The following is an 18,333-nucleotide window of genomic DNA, read 5'->3' as shown; positions in this document are numbered from 1 at the left end:
TCTAACTAAAAATATTTCTTTTTTCAGAGGTTAAAGACATTATGAAAGTACAAAAGTTTAGGATTTGATGAAAATTATTGATTAGTTTTTCATAACTTCCTGTAGTGTGTGATTCCAAGATTGACTAGCATCTAAGAAATAATCATATGTTTCATTTTTTTTTTCTCTTTATTATTAGAACCAACCTACATCACAATTGATCCACCTGCATGTGGGGAGTTATCAAACTGCACCTTGGTGGAGAAGGATTGCATTTATGGTTTCAAACTTGATCACAATGGTTGTCGAACTTGTCAGTGCAAAAACAGTAAGTATATGAAAGACGAGTTTGCTGTTTTTATTTTTTATTCTCTGAACCTAATATGATATTGTCAAAGCATATTATGTGACTGAATATCTTTTTCATTCCTGTTCATGACATTCCCTTAGCAACCTGAGAGAAGAAAAATTTTGTACTGAACACAAACAAATACACAGTCATTTGGGGGAAAAGAGCTGCTCCTTTATTCTGGTTTTCACCTTCATTTCTTTGCATTCAATGCTCCTTGATACCCAGCTGCATTGTGGGTATAGCCGTCCGGGCTTTGGGTACATCTTTCCAGCCACCCTTGACCAGGCCATCCATTGACAAGGACAGCACTCACAGAGAGGGTATCAAATTCCATGTAGGGCAGTCATAATCCTTAGAATGTGCTTCACTTTGTTGATCCCAGCTCGCCTCCATATAGATTCCAATCGTGTCCCCACACCATGACCTCTGAAACTTGATAAGAGTATATTTCTTCCACCAAAAAATAATTGCTCTTCATGTTTAAAATGATTTTGAATTCCCTTAATTCTTCTACCAAAATAAACGTCTTCAGACTCCTCAGCCATTCCTCAGGTGACATAGTTTCTAGAACTTTCTTGGTCCTTTCTATCTTTTGATAGATACATTTACATTATGTCATCATCCTTATAAAAATGAGTGGCCCAGAAACAAAATACTCCAGAATTTGGTCTGATCAGTGCAATGCTATCACATGGTCTAAGTTTGCATTAGCTCTTCGAATTACATACTGTTGGCTCATACTGAGTTTATAAATAGCTAGAACCACTAGATGCTTTGTTTAGGTCACCTGCCATTAGGTAGTTGTCATCCATTCTGTATTTGAACATTTGATTTTTTTTTTTCTTTTAATGGTAAAAATGCAGGGCCACATTTAATGAGAAATTATCCTGAAAGTTTCAAACCATTTTCCAACTAGTTGGGATATTTTTGAATCTTGATAATGTGATCTCATGCTTTATGCCTCCAATTTGTATTAAATAAGCATAACTTACATGTCTTCATCTAAACTTTGAACTAAAATTAAGTTGTACAGAATGAAGAACAGATCCCTGTGGCCCTAAAGACTTTTCTGATGAATGACATTGGACCGTAATCCTCACTCTTTCGATGGAGTTATTCAGCTAACAACATGTCAGCTCCATCTCCACAGGAAAGTCTTGAAACACTCAGCCCGTATCTTATTTGAAATCAAAATTCATGATATTTGCAGCATTCCTTTGCTGGAATCCCAATTTTAAACATAAAATGAAGTTAATGGGGCATGACTTGTTCTTCATGAACCTATGCTGGCTCCTCGTGGTCATTGCTTTCTTTTCTAAGTGTCACAGACCATATGTTTAACAGCTCTTTCTGCAGAACTTTTAGTTGTGAATGTCAAGGTTAGTTTCTGTAGTTTTAGAATCTTTTATCCCTTTAAAATTGACATTTGGCCTCTTTTAGTTTTCTGGACTCTCTTTGTATTCTCTCTGATCACTTCGAAACGTAGACAATGCTTCTATAATAAGTAGGTTCTCTGTGAGCCTCTGGGTATAATTACCGTGGGCTCAGAGACTTGGAATTACTTAATGCAGATGGATGCTCACTTTCTGCTTTATCAGTTATCTTGGGCTTTGTATTCCTCTTAACCGTATATGTTCAGCACTTTCTGTTGTAAGAATATTTTCACAAAGAAGACAGATACAAAATAGGAGTTGAGTAATTCAGTTTTCTCAGTTCCATGTTATCTTCGTGCTCTCTGCCTGATGGACTTAATGTTAAAACAAAGTTTATAAAACTGTTGTGACCGTGGGTATTGCCATCCTTAAATTTCCCATAAACGTCTACCCATCTGGGGCTGTCGTGCCTTCCTCCACTTATTTCTGTTGAGAGGAGGGCCAGTCCCTGTCACGCATCCATCTGCCTCGTAGCTCCCTTTGGAAACCTGACTTCATTAGGGAACTGCCATGGCAGCCACATTTGTTTACTTAAATGGCTATCTTTGACAACAAGATAATTAGTGATTACACCATGAAGAGTTTATATTTTAACCTTGGATGTGAGCTACACATCCTTTCTAATCATGGGAGTGTACCTAAATGTTTTTTCTGAACGTTTTGAAATCTAAAAATATAGATTTGATTGTGCTTAATGACCTCCACATACCACCTTCACCTGGGCTTTGCTGTTGTGAACTTTGTGGCCACCTGGTCACACATAAGACCCCTGCCACTTCACAATAAGCCTTTTGTGGCTAAATTCAAAGAAGTATTTCCCTCAGTTGTTGTCAGAGCAAGTCAAAAACATATCACTGGCTTTTTGCAAACTGGGACTATGAGAAAAATTCTGCTCTGCCTGTCTGTGTTAGCATTGCATTCTGGCTTTGTAAACGGAATGTCCTTGCCTCCTACCCGCTTTGCACCTCCGTTTCATTAACAGATAGGATGAAATATATACAGGAGACTGTTGCATTTTGTGTCAGCAATTTTTTTTTTTTTACATATAAATCTTTATTAGCCATTTATTTTCAAATTTTACCTATTCATAGGGATACCTAGTCTTTCTTCCTTCCGTCCTCCCTCCTTTCTTTTCTTGCCTGGTACGCTAAGCACCTGCCAACTTCTAGATACTGTAGTAGATGTTAATGCCATAAAACTGAATAAAATGCAAGACCTGCCCTAAGAAAACAACCTCCTGTACCCAGCATGCTAATGAAATATCATCATTTTAAGCCAAATTCTATAACTTACCAAAATACATGCTACTAAGAGAACACTTTGGTCCTGTAGGAGAACCCAAGCTCTCATCTACACCAGACTGGGAAGTCACCGCCCACCTCCTGAGGCTGTGCTCACTGCTCAGCAGAGGTTCGCTGAGTGAGTGAGCAGGGAACCATCAGAATCAGGGATGCCAGTGGACATCTTTCTTGTCTGAGATCCCCTTTTGAGATCTCACTATTCTGACCATGTATCCATTTCATCACACCGAGATCCTCGACCCACCTCAGTCTTTTGCCATCTCACTCACTGCCCCTGTATACCTAAAAACATAATTAAACAGCAAGTGGAATTTATCAGTTTTTCATTATCAGAATTCTGGTCATAGAGCATTCTGCTCTCACCCACTCCCAGTAGGAATCTTGATTATTTGACACGTTTGGAAGCCAAACCTTTGAGAGGTGAGTCAGATTAAAGCAAACTGCCAGATCCTCGTTTGTCAGATTGCTGTGGTTGTGCGTACCCAGCTCTCCTCTCAGGCTCTGGCAGCAGACTGATCTGCATCTGGGTGATCACAGCAAGTCACTTTACTTCTCTAGGTCCCTGTGTCCTCATCTGTAAAGCACAGATAATAAAACCTAACTACTGCCTTATTTTGAGGACTAAATAAATGAGTGAACGCAAAGCCGGCATTACTCCCTGACATACGGTAGTTGTTTACGTGATAGCTGTTTTGTAACAGATGCGTTTCTGAGTCAGCCCAGGCTAGGTGTGGAAAGCCCCCAGCTTCCCCCGCTTTGTTCCAGCGCCCGCCTGCCTTTGGTTCTTCCTGTCCTCGGAGGATACCCACACGAACGACTTTCCTTTTACCTTTTAATTTTGACCCTCAAATATTCCGGTTCTATTTTACCCAGTTTTAGAAAAAAGAAAGTTCCTTATAGTGAAAGATGGCCCAAGAATGTTCTTTTTTTCCCGTTGCAACTACTTGATAAGTATCGATTTTTTTGTCTGAATTTCTCTTCCATTATTTTTCTGTATCCCACCAAAAACCTGCTTCACATACAATGGTCCTAATTATTTAGGCTTAAGTTTTATGTTAGGGATTAGACCTTGTTTAGGTAAACCACTGGCCTCAAGATTTCTTAAAATCAGACCCACACCAAGTAAATGCTTCTCACCTGTTCATTGGTTTATTGTTTGCTCATTCACTTTTTGTTTCATTCATCTAGTATTTGTTGAGTGCATACTATATGCCAAGCACTAAGGATATGAAAAAGATAAAAAATGGACCTTATCCTTGACTAATATTGGTAGTAAGCTAATACGTTGTAATGATATTGCAACATAATTAAGCATGTTATAGAATGAAATAAAACCCCAGTGGAAACACGCCCTTCAGAAGTATATGGAAGGTATATGACAAAGAATTCTTTTGTTTGTATTATTGCTATTTTAACCTATAATAAATACCATTCTTATAACACTGCTAAGCAAAGTAATGCATTAAGGGTATACAGAGAAATTTAAATTATCCCTATCTCATTTTCTCACGGACATATTCAAAATAAAGAAAAATGTGATAGAAAATGTTTAAGAAAGTAGAGTAGCAACGAAAATTAAAACTAAAATCATTTAGATAACCTACTAATAACCTAACACTATTGGTACAAGCTATTAACATTATTCTTAACCAAAAATGTTTTTTTCTGTTAAATGGACATAGTACACTTTAGCTTACTCTATGAACTATATGTAGTAAGTGACATCTTTATAAATTAAATACTATCAGTCTTTTGGCATCTTATTTTCTACATCTTTAAATCAAGCGGATTTGACTGGAGTAAACTCTTCCAGTCTTAACATTTTGTAATTCTAGGAATTAATAGTGCATTATCTAGAAACTGATGCAGACATGGACAATTAATGGTAGAGAGAAAAAGCCTTCATATTTTTCATGAAATAGCTGAATCAAGCATCTAAACTAAGGTTGCAGCATCAATATAGGGAAGCGGGCTCCTCATTGTCCTTCTATTGCAACTCTGAATGAACACTTCATCAGGTCACGATTGGGACCACCTTTTGCAGTGTTGCATTTTTTATTTAAAAGTCTCAAAAACTTTATGGTGTTCTTAACTGATAGCGGGTTGGTGGGAATTGCCAGTATCCAGGTATGAAGTCTGCAGCAAAGTGTGTAGCAAGCTCTGGGGGCACCTGTCCATTGTGTTCTCTCTTTAAGTTACTTGGCATTTACTTAAAGTGTGAATGATGCTCCCTACAGTTGTACCACATCTTGGCCCTGGGAGCAAACATCTCTTTTTCTCCAGAGTAAACAGTTTATTCGTAGCTGCTATTGACCAGCCATAATGCACAGGCCCTGTACTTTGCCATTATTTATCACTTTCTCTTCAATGGTAATTTCCCCCTATGGATTAGAAAGCATTTTTAAATCACAGCGAAGTCATAAGGCTGAAAAATTAGGAATTCAAAGCTACCATTCTTTCTCTGGTTGCCTCGAGTGAGGTACTGAAGCTTTTCAAACAAACTTAAAAACTCCCAGCCCTCTATGAATAAGATATTTCTAATCTATCTATTCTATTCTTTATGTAAATGTTTGCTTCGACGATATATTTCTCTTAAAGAAAGTCCATAATTGTTACATGGATTTAGGATCACCTTACAGTCAGTCTTTAGTGTTCTCTATTTCTGAGTGTGAAGATGGCATTTTTAGATGTTTAGCAAGTGCAAGTATTTTCAGAAATTTTAAATATTAGCAGAGAAAGCTTTTTCATCATATTATTTTTCTGTTATAGGGCAACCTTGATGAGAGTGGAAGGGTAAATAACAAGAACATTCATCGATTGGTTCATTCATTAGATATTCATTGAACACTCACACCTGAACTGCATAAATAAATAGGTCCCTGGCAGAGAGCTCCCTTCTACTGGGGAACACAATCCAGATAGGCCCAGGCCATAGCATGCCAATGAGCAGTTCCTAGTCAGATCTGCTTGGAGCCCCCTGCCCTGGATGGCATAGCCAGTCTACTGTCCATGAATGCCCTGGACTTTTGTTTAAACAGCTTTTGCTTGAAATTCCCTTCCATCGCAAAGCAGAGGTGGTTAAAGACATTTAGTTTTTATTAAAATTCTTAAACTTGGTGATGTAACAGTTTTCTTTCAGGTTGAAAACCACTCTACGGTCTATGGGGAAAAAAAACTACTTTTTTACAGGACTAGAAAAATAAAGGCACAAAGTTGCTCAGGCTCTATAGTTTCAAGGAATTTAATGCCCAAGGATGCCGACCCTGGGAAGTTCTTAGAGTCTTTGTAATTCATCTATTCCCAGTATTATATACTTAGTGTCATGACTTAAAAATTCTTGGAATAGAAAAATGGGCTTACAACTTAGATCTCAGTGTCAGAGAAAGAAATGTGGCTATGAAAATTTCTCCTTTCTTCATTATTCCCTTAATGACAGAGAGATGAAAAATGATGACCTTTCAAGTCATATAATTACAGATTTTTAAATAAGCCATTGAGAATTTTGCTTTTCAAGATGCGAATTAGTAATCAGTTGCTTCACAGTGTAATGCAGACCCACGAGGTTGTACTAAATACATGTAATGAAAGGTTTATGGTAATGACAAAATAGAAAATTATACCATAAATCACGTTTTCCTTTTTAAAACATAGCAAATTATTTGGGTATTACCAGCTAAGATTCATGAAAGATGCTATCTTAAAATATTTATGTAAAACAGGAGCCCATTTCACCTATTAATTGTAGTTAAGTTTTAATTTTAGATTATAAAATTTGTGTGTGGAAAGAACAAATGTGTCATTTTTCCTAGTAACTTACATTTTTTATAATATTTATGCTTAAGTAATGTTCAAATACAATAAAGATTTATTTATTATTCCAACAAAAATTTCTCCTTCCCATCTTACCAGTCCACGCAAAACAATAATCAAACATTGCCATACTTTCGCCATCCGAAATTTTTCTTTCAAATTCTGCAGTTAATTTAGACAAGTCTCAGCTTGTTTTAGTTACATCACTGAACGTGTTTTTTTACCTTAACATTTTTATTCCCTATATTATTCTGTTAATCCCTATATCACACCTTTAAAATCTTTTTAGAAGACTTCTAGTAAGCTAATATCTCTAGTAGTTTCTTTTGCCACTCACCATTGCTTCTTTTTTTTTCCTTCTGAAATAGTAAGTTAAAACTCGCCAATAGGAAACAGTTCGAACATTACAGTAGTGGATAGTTAAACATTAATCTAGATAGTCTTTTGGCACATACATATTTTGGTCATTTAGTCATATGGATATTTGTCAGAAGCGGAGAAAAAATAACTAAACAAAACACTGAATATTTCACTGAGATGTACTTTTTAAAGAAAGGGTAAGATCCTTTATGCTGCATGTAATGCAGTCTTATATGATAACATCTAAAACTTGTAAACATTGTGTAAACATTTAAGAATACATATCATTATCGCCATGCACTAGAGACAAAATATATAATAAAATTTTAGGTGTAATTTTCGAATTCTCTCATTTTATCAACAAATGGTAATCGGTAGTTTGAGGTGACTAATAACAAGTTTCATGAGAACATTCTCTCAGTTTCACCTGCACCTCAGATAGAAATCACCTGCCGGCCACCCTCCTGCTCTTCAGCACCCAGAGTACACTTCAGAAATCTATTTTTCACAGTTGGACTGTATTTTGTCTAATTAGTACCAAAACATGCAGTTATGTTGTGATAGCTATGAAATAGCACAAACTACAATTTTTAACCATTCCTAATAGTACAGCTGAGAAATTTGCATCTGCGGAAGATTGGAAGACTAGTGGGGGGAGGCATTGAAGCTTCGATGTGTTCTGCCCCATTCATCTCTGGAAGAAACGCGCTTCTGTGTGTCTTCACAGGGGAGGAACTGTGCACAGGCCTCAAGCGAGGCTGCAGCTTGGACTGCCCCTTCGGTTTCCTCACTGATGCCCACAGCTGTGAGATCTGTCAGTGCCGTCCACGGCCCAAGAAGTGCAGACCCATAATCTGTGACAAGTACTGTCCACTTGGATACCTGTACGTATCTCAGTTCAGAAGATCTGTTCTTAATCGCCTTTAACTTGGTGAAACGGCCATGCCTGTTTTTGTTTGCTGTTTTGTGTGTGTATTTGTGAATGAATCAATGATGTCCTGCATCCAGAAAGTCTGCTTGTTGTGTTCAGTGAGTCAGAAAGCCGGGAAAGGATGGTGTCTCCGCAGATAAGAGTCGAGTTTTACCCTTCTCGTTTATGAAGAGAGGTCAGAGCCTTGTTTTGACACTGTTCTTGGGGCCTGTTATATGCAACTTCCCCACAGCAGTGGCCTTTGGACACTGAAGGGAGAATGGAATTGTCATGAGGTCCCAGTGTTGTGTTTACGCTTTTCACCACTGTCCCAGTGACTATGCTGTGATAGCTTATTTAATCCATACTTAAGATCAGTTGACAGGAACTCATTTGCAATACTGAGCGTCCTTACCTGCCATGCCTTGATAGCTTACCTTGGTGCTAGTCTATAGTTCATAATATTTTTTCTTTATGTAGCAGTAGATTTTGCAAATTTTCTTGGAAATAGGGATTATGAATTATATTTTCAAATATTCTTTATTGAGGCAGACCCCATGAAATCAGATTATTCCAGGGGAAAATAGACACTTTACATTTGTTTCTTTAGTGTCTGTATTAGCATCTGTTTCTATCTTTATATCAAGTTGGTCCTATAAAAAATTACCTTCAGAATCTTGCTTTATCATTCTTTCCATGGTTCCCTTACATTTTAGTCTTTCTGCATTTTCAATTTGATGTATTTATATAGTACTGCTAATAACCAGAGACTTAGATCCATCATCCCTTGCCCATCTTATTAAAGCCATCATTGTTATTCTTCCTCTTGGAAATTCTAGTGTAGCAGGGAAGGAGAAATCTTCATTCTAATTTTAATTAGAAAAGTATGTTGGGAACATTATTCTTAAAGATTTCCCAAGGATACTAATAAATCATCATTGTTCTTAATCCTAAAATATGAATATGATACCAATAAGAATATATTTATTTCTTAGCTTCACTGCTAATATAGAATCAAATATTATTGCCATAGTAGCTATAACCACTTACTGCAGTATTATGACAGTTCAGAATCAAGGCTGCATTCAAGTCCAACCTTCATCTTGGAGAGAAATCTCTTTGAGGATTATAGATTTTACTTTATATTCTTGTCAGTAAGCACATTCAGGGAGGACCAAGTTGACCACAGTAGACAAATGAGTTACTACATCAGCCAGAACAGTAGCTGTGCTTCAAGGACAGCCTCTGAAGGAGAAATCTTGGCCAGACACCATATGGGAGTGTTAGAATGCAGGCAGTTCCTTGTATCCACCTGCTGAGTGGATCATTACTGTATGTAAATGCTTACAAAAGGGAGGGATAAAGGGTGATATAAGTGGGTGAGTGGATGGATGGATGGATGGATGAATAAATAAATGAATGAACAAACAAATTATTTAAAGCCTTGGTAGGTCTTGAAAATGACACAGTATATGACATGAGATGCATAATTCATTTAATTCATTGTTCTTATTGTGTTAAGATAAGTAGACCATTTCACCTAGCAAAGTATGGTTTGTTACTGAGAGTTTCCCATTGGGCTGTCTTCTTCAAAAGCCCCTTAAGTTGTCCAAGATAAGGAAGAACAGGGATTTGTTTCCCGTTGAACATACTATTGCCACTTAGGGCTACTTGGGATGAAACCTGAAGGTAGAGAGGTATCGAGCCTGAACTGAATGAGGATTCAGCCCTGCAGCCAGTAGACAGAAAGCAAAAGAGAGTGGTTGAGCTTTTTTGTAACAGACAGTATCATTCTCTTTTAGAGAAAAAAATGAATTATTGGTAAGAATTTTCATCCAGAAAAATCTCCACTTTAACTGTTGTGATGTTTCTTATAAACATAAATTTATTTGATTTTATCTTTCCAGTCAGCACAACATTTAGGCACTTTAGCTTATCAGGAGGGATGAGAGGAGTTTCTCTAGCCTTTTTCCTTTGCCCCATATGCTTCAGTCCTACCCTTGGATGGAGCATTGTTCAACTGATGTTCTTTTCTAAGTAATGAAGTGACGACTGCACATTGACCGCTGGACCTCTCAAGGCTTTTATTCTTTATCACCACTGTGTTACGTTCCCAGGACTATGGATTCTTAACTTCTTCTATCTGCTTCAGTGGCTACCTCATGAAAATTTTTACGAGTGTCTGAGATTCTCAGAGACCGTGGCTGTGGGAGCAGCCAGTAGCCCCAGCAAAAGGACTTTAGCCCACAGTGCTAGCCTCCAGCATTGACAGTCAGTGTATCCTTCACCATCCTGTTCATGGAGTTGCACATTCATCCTTTTTTATGGTGGTGCCACTTTTCCTAATTAAATCAACTGTTGTGTTATTGGGATTCTGACATTTACATCCCAGAAGCACATAAGTGCTTGAACAATTCTAAACCTCAGCTGCGTGGGGGGCAGTCATGGCCACAGGGAACTAATTACATATGACTCCAGGAGTTTTTTAGAGCAAAAAAGTCAAATCATTCTACTTAATAATAATATCACTTTAGTGACCCTAGGTCTGGGTTTTGTTAAAAAAAACAGCCGCAAAATCAGCCTGGCACTATAAGTGGTGATTAGGCAAAGACCAGAGAAAATTCTAAAGCTTTAAAACTACTCTCCTTATTTTTGAATGCTTTACTCAGTTATATTGGTCTTTGCACTACATTCATGTGAAGGTTTGTGGGTTATGCACTTAAACTCCAGCTCACCATCACTTCAGTGACTCTAGGCGTCTGGGTGCTTGGGCATTGTTTGAGAGTTTTGGATTTCCTGACCTCTGACAAAATTTTAATTTTCCAGGAAGAATAAGCATGGTTGTGACATCTGTCGCTGTAAGAGATGCCCAGAGCTCCCATGCAGTAAAGTCTGTCCCTTGGGTTTCCAGCAGGACAGTCATGGCTGTCTTATCTGCAAGTGCAGAGGTAAGTGCGAGCGCATGACCCTTCCCTACTCCGAGCACCCGGGGGCACAGACACAGAAGGACATCATGTAAATGAAACAATTTCAGTGATTGCTGTCTACTCTGACACAAGTGTCTCTCTCTATGGGACCATCCCTTTTCCTATCATCTCAGTGGAATAAAAGCTCACAATAAAATTGAAAGTAAGCATATAACTGGACAGGCACATTAACCAAATTGATGACTTCTTAGCCCCGCAGTTTTACTTGTCTCGGGAACTTTAGCCTAAAGCAGCTTTATCTTGACCCCCAAAGAGTCTCTCTGCCCCACAGTGGATGGATACAATTAATACAGCGGAGATTCCTTTTCAAAGCCCCTGAGATCGGGTGTGACTGAACAGTTTGCTCACGTATTTCCTGGCAACACAGTTTTTCATGAGAATTTAGATTTCTGCTGAACAAGCACATGCCGGCCTGTAGCTGTGTCTAGGGGCGAATCCCGGGCATACCTTTTGCCTGGCACTTCCCACTCCAGGGATGTTCTGAAGCCGTGTGAGCAGGCACCCTGACCTCCATGTCTGCTCTTACCCCTGCTCCAGCCCAGCTACCCATCCTGGTATGTTTTAGTTGTCAGCAAGATCCAGAGATTAAACAGTAAAAGATCCTTCAAGTTTGTTCTGTGTTTTCAAAGTTGGGCAGTTATCACCTTAATAGTGTTTTTTAAGGGGTCAGAGTAAACAGACAGCTAGTCACTGCTTCAATTGTTCTGCTCCGCAAAGATCCGTCAGTTGCCAGAGGCCCAGGATTTCCCCTCTGGGTGACTTCTAGGGTGATTATTCTGCATATATTGAACGTATGTGGAACATGTGCTCTGAAATCAGTGCTTGTTTATTATATAAAAATGAGAAGGTAGAGTGAAATGAGTCAAAATCAACTATAATTCCACCAATAGGAGAAAAATGTATTTGCAGTTTTTTTCTATTTTTTCGTTTTTCAAAATTGAGAGCATATTAACTTAAATTGTTTTCATGAGCCTTTCCCATGGCATGAACTGTCCTTTGTAGACGTGAGATTTGGTGGCTGGGTAGCATGACCTGTAAGGACGCTATGAGCAGTTTCTCCTATGCAGTAGCTACGTCTTTACCAAGGCTGCCTTCTGTCTGTCCAGAGGTCCATGCTTCAGCCGGGCCACCTGTCCTGTCAGGCACATGTCTGTCCATGGATGGTCATCATCATAAAAATGAGGAAAGCTGGCATGATGGGTGCCGGGAATGCTACTGTCACAATGGACGGGAAATGTGTGCTCTGATCACCTGCCCAGTGCCTGCCTGTGGCAACCCCACCATTCATCCGGGACAGTGCTGCCCGTCGTGTTCAGGTAAAAGCTGGCCGCCATCGTACGCGCTCCCTAAGCAGATGATCTCTACCTTGCAGGGCCTCATCAAATCTGTGACTCTAGGTGAAATGCAGGGGATGACCCCAAACGCATTTCAGCTCTCTGTGATTTGACCCCAAACGCATTTCAGCTCTCTGTGATTTTTGTCACCATCAGCCACAAAATCAGCTGGGTGCAATAAGTGATTAGCCAAAGACCAGAGAAAATTCTAAAGCTCTAAAACTACTTATTTTTGAATGGTTTACTCAGTTATTTTGGTCTTTGAACTACAATTATGTAAAGGATTGTGGGCTTCTGTATTTTAAACTCGAGCTCTCCATTTTACAGATAGTGTATTAAGGCTGAATGTCAGTTAATTGGAGGGGATTGGTGCTAATTTTATTCCATAAAAGCTCATTATTTATAAAGTAATATTGGTGAGGGAGAGAATCATTGAAGTCTGTGGCTGTTGCTTTTTTTAAATTAATGGATATGTGGCATTCTTGCCAAATAGAGAAATTTAGAGTGGCCGCACAACCAAAGCATGTAAAGTCATAATAATGGCAATCAATATAAGTTACCAGAAGAGCAGAACAGATTATAACTCATTGGGGGTCCGAATTATGGCTGTCAATAACTGTAATTATTATCATAATACCTCATCAAGTGCCTTTCATCTAATGAGCTCTACACAGTTTTATATCATTTCTTCCTCTGTGCAGGCCACTTCGAGTTAGTAGGGTAAAATACACATAGGCCATTTTTCATTTGGAAAAACAGGCACAGAAAGGTTAATTCTCTTACTCAAAGTTAAATAGTATGTCAGCTGGAAGGCCAGGGAGAAGTGAAGGTTTCCATTCTTACATCAAATTTGTTTCAAAGTTGAAATATACTGTTCAGTTTTGGAGTTAATGATTCTTTTCTCTCTGGTCAGTCCTGGTCCTGTATCTCCCTGTGGATGAGTCAAGAACCTGAGCCCTGGTCCTTTTGCTGCAAAGCAGGTCCAGCCTGGGAGGGAAGGTGGCCGAGCTTGCCTTGCCTGCCATGGACAGGGTTGGGGGAGGGGCACTTGAAGTCTCTTACCTCTGAGATTCTACACGCCTCAGTAACTAAGGGATCAGATGGACAGGCAGCCCTCGTACCCTGTATAGGACTGGATTACAGTGATTGTTTTGTTTTATTTTTTTCCCATAGTTCAGTCAGGTGTGCTCTGTATCGAAACCATTTCCTTTTTCACATGATTTGCTAGTTACATATGAAAAAACCACTAGTATCCACTGAAATGGAAGATAAATGAGCAGTTCGATGAGACAGAACTCTGTGATGACTCTTTGGGAAAGGAAAAATTGGTTCCAGTGAGGACCTCCTGCTTTAATTATAGGCATGAGTGTGTAGGTGTGGGCTGTACCTGGGTCTTTGACCAACATATACTCAGTGAAGACTGAGTCAGGCCGACAGAAACGCAAAGATATTGTTAAGAACAGATAGTTACTAAGAACCGAAAGTTAGTGGAACCAGAACTAGTTTTCTCTGTTTTAGTGGCATAGAAAGTGCTAAAGCACACACTGAATTATTGATGTGTTGTTGTGGGTGCATGAATATCTAGATGTACATGTATAAAAACACATATACATTGATATATGGATGTGTAGATATATTTTTTCCAAATTTCTCTAGTGGATTGCCACAAATGGACTCTTCTGACTGGAGACCTCAGAATGGTTGCATTCATGGACTCCTACTTTAAACTACTTTCTTCCCTCTTCCTTTCAAGGGTCGGCTGTTTTTGTTTTTCTGGGCTAAGTAAGCACCTCCTAAACTCTTCTGATAGAAGATTTACCAAGTAATATTGTTTCTTAGATTTCTTTTCCTCTCTCACCTTCTGTCTTTCAGTTTCTATTTTAGCTCCATCTCTCTAGCCACTCTCATGTTTTGCCTCAAGGAACATGGAACACACATAGAGCAAAGGGGACCGTTAGCAAGATGAGACCTGCAAGCACACGCCATTTTTTTCTAAGCACTTCCCTACATGTCAGCATTTAAAAGGGCAGTAGTCATGGATCCTAAATCCTTTTTGAAAACAATAAGGGAGCCTTTTTCCAACATTAGGTTGTTGACGCTCTTTGGAACAATTTTTTATTCTCTCTGTAAACCACAAGAAAGGCACTTTTGTCATCTTGCCCCAGCTTGGTTTTCATTCTGATTGTCTTCCTCTCCACTTTGCTCATACACTGGAAAATTTGATCCAGTTACTTATGAATGTAAGCATTGGCTAACGTCAGTTTTCTGTTACATGTCCGCTCAAAGTTCCGGTCTTCACATGTTCCCTTGAGATAGATCTGTATTAAAAGTTACCTCCTTAACTGGAAATCAGCCCACACCACTGTCTCTCTTCAGCGTTGACTCTTGTGCAGACTGCCCGTTTGAAAGTAACAGCCTGTGAGCTCTTAGATTAGCTCTGAGCATCTGCACAGATAGGGTGGTTCTTCTGGGGCCTGGTCTCCACTGAGCTCCAAGCATGAGCTAGCCATGGTGTCTCCATCCTGCTTCTCAGCAGGCTTCGGCACTGTCAACACCTTCTTGAAATGCTTGTTGTATTTGGATTACATGAATATGGTTAATGTCTTCATAGTTCTCATTTCCGCAGCCCAACTCAGGGCAACTCCCAGTACCTCTAGACATTTTCAACATTAAATTCCTTCTCTTATCATCATCATCTCACCAAGAGGCCAAAATCACCTCTCCTCTAGGGAAAGAAATCATAGCTATCATCAGCCTCTGAGCATTCATCTATCTTGGTCATGCTGTTGCCAAACAAATATTTAGTCTCAGGTGAGGGTTCTCGGACTGTTGATTCTGCGAGAACATTCCCGCTCCATTTGCTGGCAGCTGACTTAGATGGAGGCGTCTGACCTGCTCAACAGCAGGATGTATTTTCAAGCATAAGAGTACTCAGGGTCCCAGAGACAATGAAGAGGATGGAGCACAGAGCACTTGGAAGTTGTGTTCACTCTGGAGGTCCATCCATGACCGAAACAAACATACGCTTGGGTTCAAATCCCTTGTCTGCCCTTAATACTCTGATCTCAGCCCTCAGTTTCCTCTTATTTAAAATAGGATCATAGCACCTACCTTGCAAGGTTGATGTAAGGAATAAATAACACACGTAGAGCACTTGGCATGGAAATTGGACCATAGGAAGCATTCAGTAAATGAAAAAAAATCTTCATTCTAGATAATTCCTACACATTTACAGAGATCCCCTAAGAGGCCCTGGTTCTTTATAGTCGGAGTCATGTCCCTGTAATTTAATTCTCTTATTGGATTCTCTTATTATTAATAATAAACTATTTGAACCTCACTTTCTAAAACTAACTCTTCTGCTTCTGCTGTCGCCTCATATTTTTATACATGGAATGTTTCCTTCGCTATTCTGCTGATAAGAACAGAGCGAAATACTCAACAGTCAATTCTTCTTCTCTGTCCCTTGAAGCACACAGTACCAGGTCCTTCAAGAGTTGGTATGACTGCTGATGAGTGATTTCTTGTGTTTTGATTCTGTGTCCTTGCGCAGATGACTTCGTGGTGCAGAAGCCAGAGCTCAGCACCCCCTCCATTTGCCACGCCCCTGGAGGAGAGTACTTTGTGGAAGGAGAAACATGGAACATAGACTCCTGTACTCAGTGCACCTGCCACAGCGGGCGGGTGCTGTGTGAAACAGAGGTGTGCCCGCCTCTGCTCTGCCAGAACCCCTCGCGCACCCAGGACTCCTGCTGCCCGCAGTGCACAGGTAACCGGCACCGTGCCCCGGGGTGTGCTTGGCGGGGAAGGCTGCAGCTCAGGCGTCCTCATTCTGCAGGACCAGCGCGTTGAGCCCCGCATGGGAGTGTCTCAAACCCAGTCACCAGTTACCTAGGTGGGAACATCTGGCAATCTGCTTCCTAGATTCATTCCCTTCTATAGACCACATATTTATGCAATCAATATGCCTTGCACCTGAGGTGACTTTAAAAAAAAAAAAGTCAATTATTTCTTTCTGCTATTTTTTAATCCTACATTTCAGATTCAAGAGACAGTCCTGCTGCACCAAATTATTCTAGATGATTTTGCTAATGTGAAAAGTCATCTTTGTCTTCAACAAATGGGAAGAGCAGTTATTGCTAAATAATGTAAATAAAACTATTTAAAATCTATGAGGGTGGTGAAGATACTTCGAGAATGTTAAATAGGGGAATTGTTAAAATATACAGGATGTTCACCCTCTCAAACCTCTGATGATTAATAAGTTAAGATTCAAAAGTATTAAGCGACTAGCACTGCACATGTACAAAGAGTAGTAGTGTTTTCTTCTTCTTTGTTCTCAGATAATCTGGCCTTAGCAGGCAAATTTATGGTCATGAAACAAATATATTAATCAGATTTTGTCATTTTAAACGTAAGTTGCTGGTTTTGTAACTAAAGTAGCACTTAAAATTAACCCTAGAATTTTATGACTTTTTTCCAAAAGGCATTTAATTCGTATATATAAAATTACCAAGTTGACAGCAAACTAGTTGTATTTTGTTGCTGCTTAGTCTTTTATCTTTTCAACTTAAATCAATAACCATTTACCTTCTAAATGGTTATTCTTTGGGCATTTCTACTCAGTAAAACATAAACCCTTGTATTTTATTATTATTTTTTTACATTGTATTATCTAGTCAGCTGGCCAGAATCTGTTGTTCCGTCATTACATCCAGTATAGTCAACGTCCAAACTCTTCGTGGGTTCATATTGATACTGTTTTTCAAATTGCATCAGATGAGCCAGTAGGGATAGCCACATTATTTGCTGTTGTCAGTCAAGCACTGCTGCCAAGATATTATCATCTTAGTACAAAAGCTTTGGTGTAATTAGCTATGTTAACCTGAAAAGCTTAATTATTGTAAGAAACCGTTTCTAGTACAAGAAATAGTTCATATCTGTTATGTTGTTAGGACGTGCATAACCTAGTTCCGACTATGTATTTATCATTATCACTGTTTTATTCAGATGCAAACCCTGCTGATGTTTCTGTGTTAATATATAACCTTAGTTATTCTCATCCTCCTGGTAGAAACCACTTTGAGTGGTCTCCATTAGCGATCATGAACTTATATCCATTTAGATATTCGTTTTACAAATACATATGGAATGCCTGTATCGAGCCATAGGGATCTCTGGGTAAATGGGTAAATGAAAATAGACACAACTCCTGTCCTGTGGAGCGATAATCCAAGAGAATAGTCAACAATCCAATATTCCACATTTATGTAAATATAATAACAAAGTGAGAGGAGTGCCTGGAAAGGAAATAATTAAGGGCACTTATAACCCAGGAAGTTTTCACTAAAGTGGAAAGTCCTTCTGGTACCACTTGTACTAGGATCTGAGGACAAATAACAGGGGTTGGTTAGAGGTGAGGTAAGGGGAGAAGGGACTTCTCCACGACCACTCGCCCAAGTTATTGGCAGGACACCTGAATGGACACACAGATTCAGCCCAAAGATCAGGAGCTACCTGGGAAAGGGTCTCCTGAGTCCACAGAGGTGTGATTTCTTAGAGCCGGGTCTCAAGGCAGGTGCTCATGTGCAGAGGTCTCGCAGATTCTAGCAGAGCGGGTCGGAGGCATTCCTTCCTTCCCTGAGGTCCCTAAAGAGACCAAGCACCCTTGCATGCCTGGCTTTGACTTCTCATTTATCACTGTGCACTTGCGCAATTCTTCCTTTGCTTATATAGAACTTGAGAGAGATTTCAGTGACAGCCCTTATCTTTAACACTAGGACTTTGTGTTATATGTCAGTATTACAGAGGTGAAGAAGAACATATCTGGAATCTATATTTTAAAGTCAGTCACCCACCCTATAATT

The 18,333-nt window shown here is 39.3% G+C and overlaps 1 protein-coding gene across 5 annotated transcripts in view; it reads left to right on the top strand.

Annotated features, from left to right (window-relative positions):
- Nucleotides 1-18,333, top strand: part of CRIM1 (cysteine rich transmembrane BMP regulator 1) — a 174,928-nt gene that overhangs the window by 129,696 nt on the left and 26,899 nt on the right. For 3 of the 5 annotated variants that reach the window (XM_039887419.1, XM_039887423.1, XM_039887420.1), the window contains 5 exons: nucleotides 179-307; nucleotides 7,963-8,119; nucleotides 10,972-11,093; nucleotides 12,239-12,448; nucleotides 16,020-16,235. In XM_039887419.1, the coding sequence (XP_039743353.1) occupies nucleotides 179-307; nucleotides 7,963-8,119; nucleotides 10,972-11,093; nucleotides 12,239-12,448; nucleotides 16,020-16,235 (834 nt within the window). The remainder of the gene's footprint in view (nucleotides 1-178; nucleotides 308-7,962; nucleotides 8,120-10,971; nucleotides 11,094-12,238; nucleotides 12,449-16,019; nucleotides 16,236-18,333) is intronic. The other 2 variants (XM_039887421.1, XM_039887422.1) reach the window with 2 other exon arrangements.

The sequence above is a fragment of the Pteropus medius genome, unplaced genomic scaffold (genome assembly GCF_902729225.1).
Source record: "Pteropus medius unplaced genomic scaffold, Ma_sr-lr_union100, whole genome shotgun sequence".
NCBI classification, from domain to species: domain Eukaryota; kingdom Metazoa; phylum Chordata; class Mammalia; order Chiroptera; family Pteropodidae; genus Pteropus; species Pteropus medius.
The sequence above is the reverse complement of the archived record's forward strand: the minus strand, read 5'-3'. Positions and strand labels throughout refer to the sequence as shown.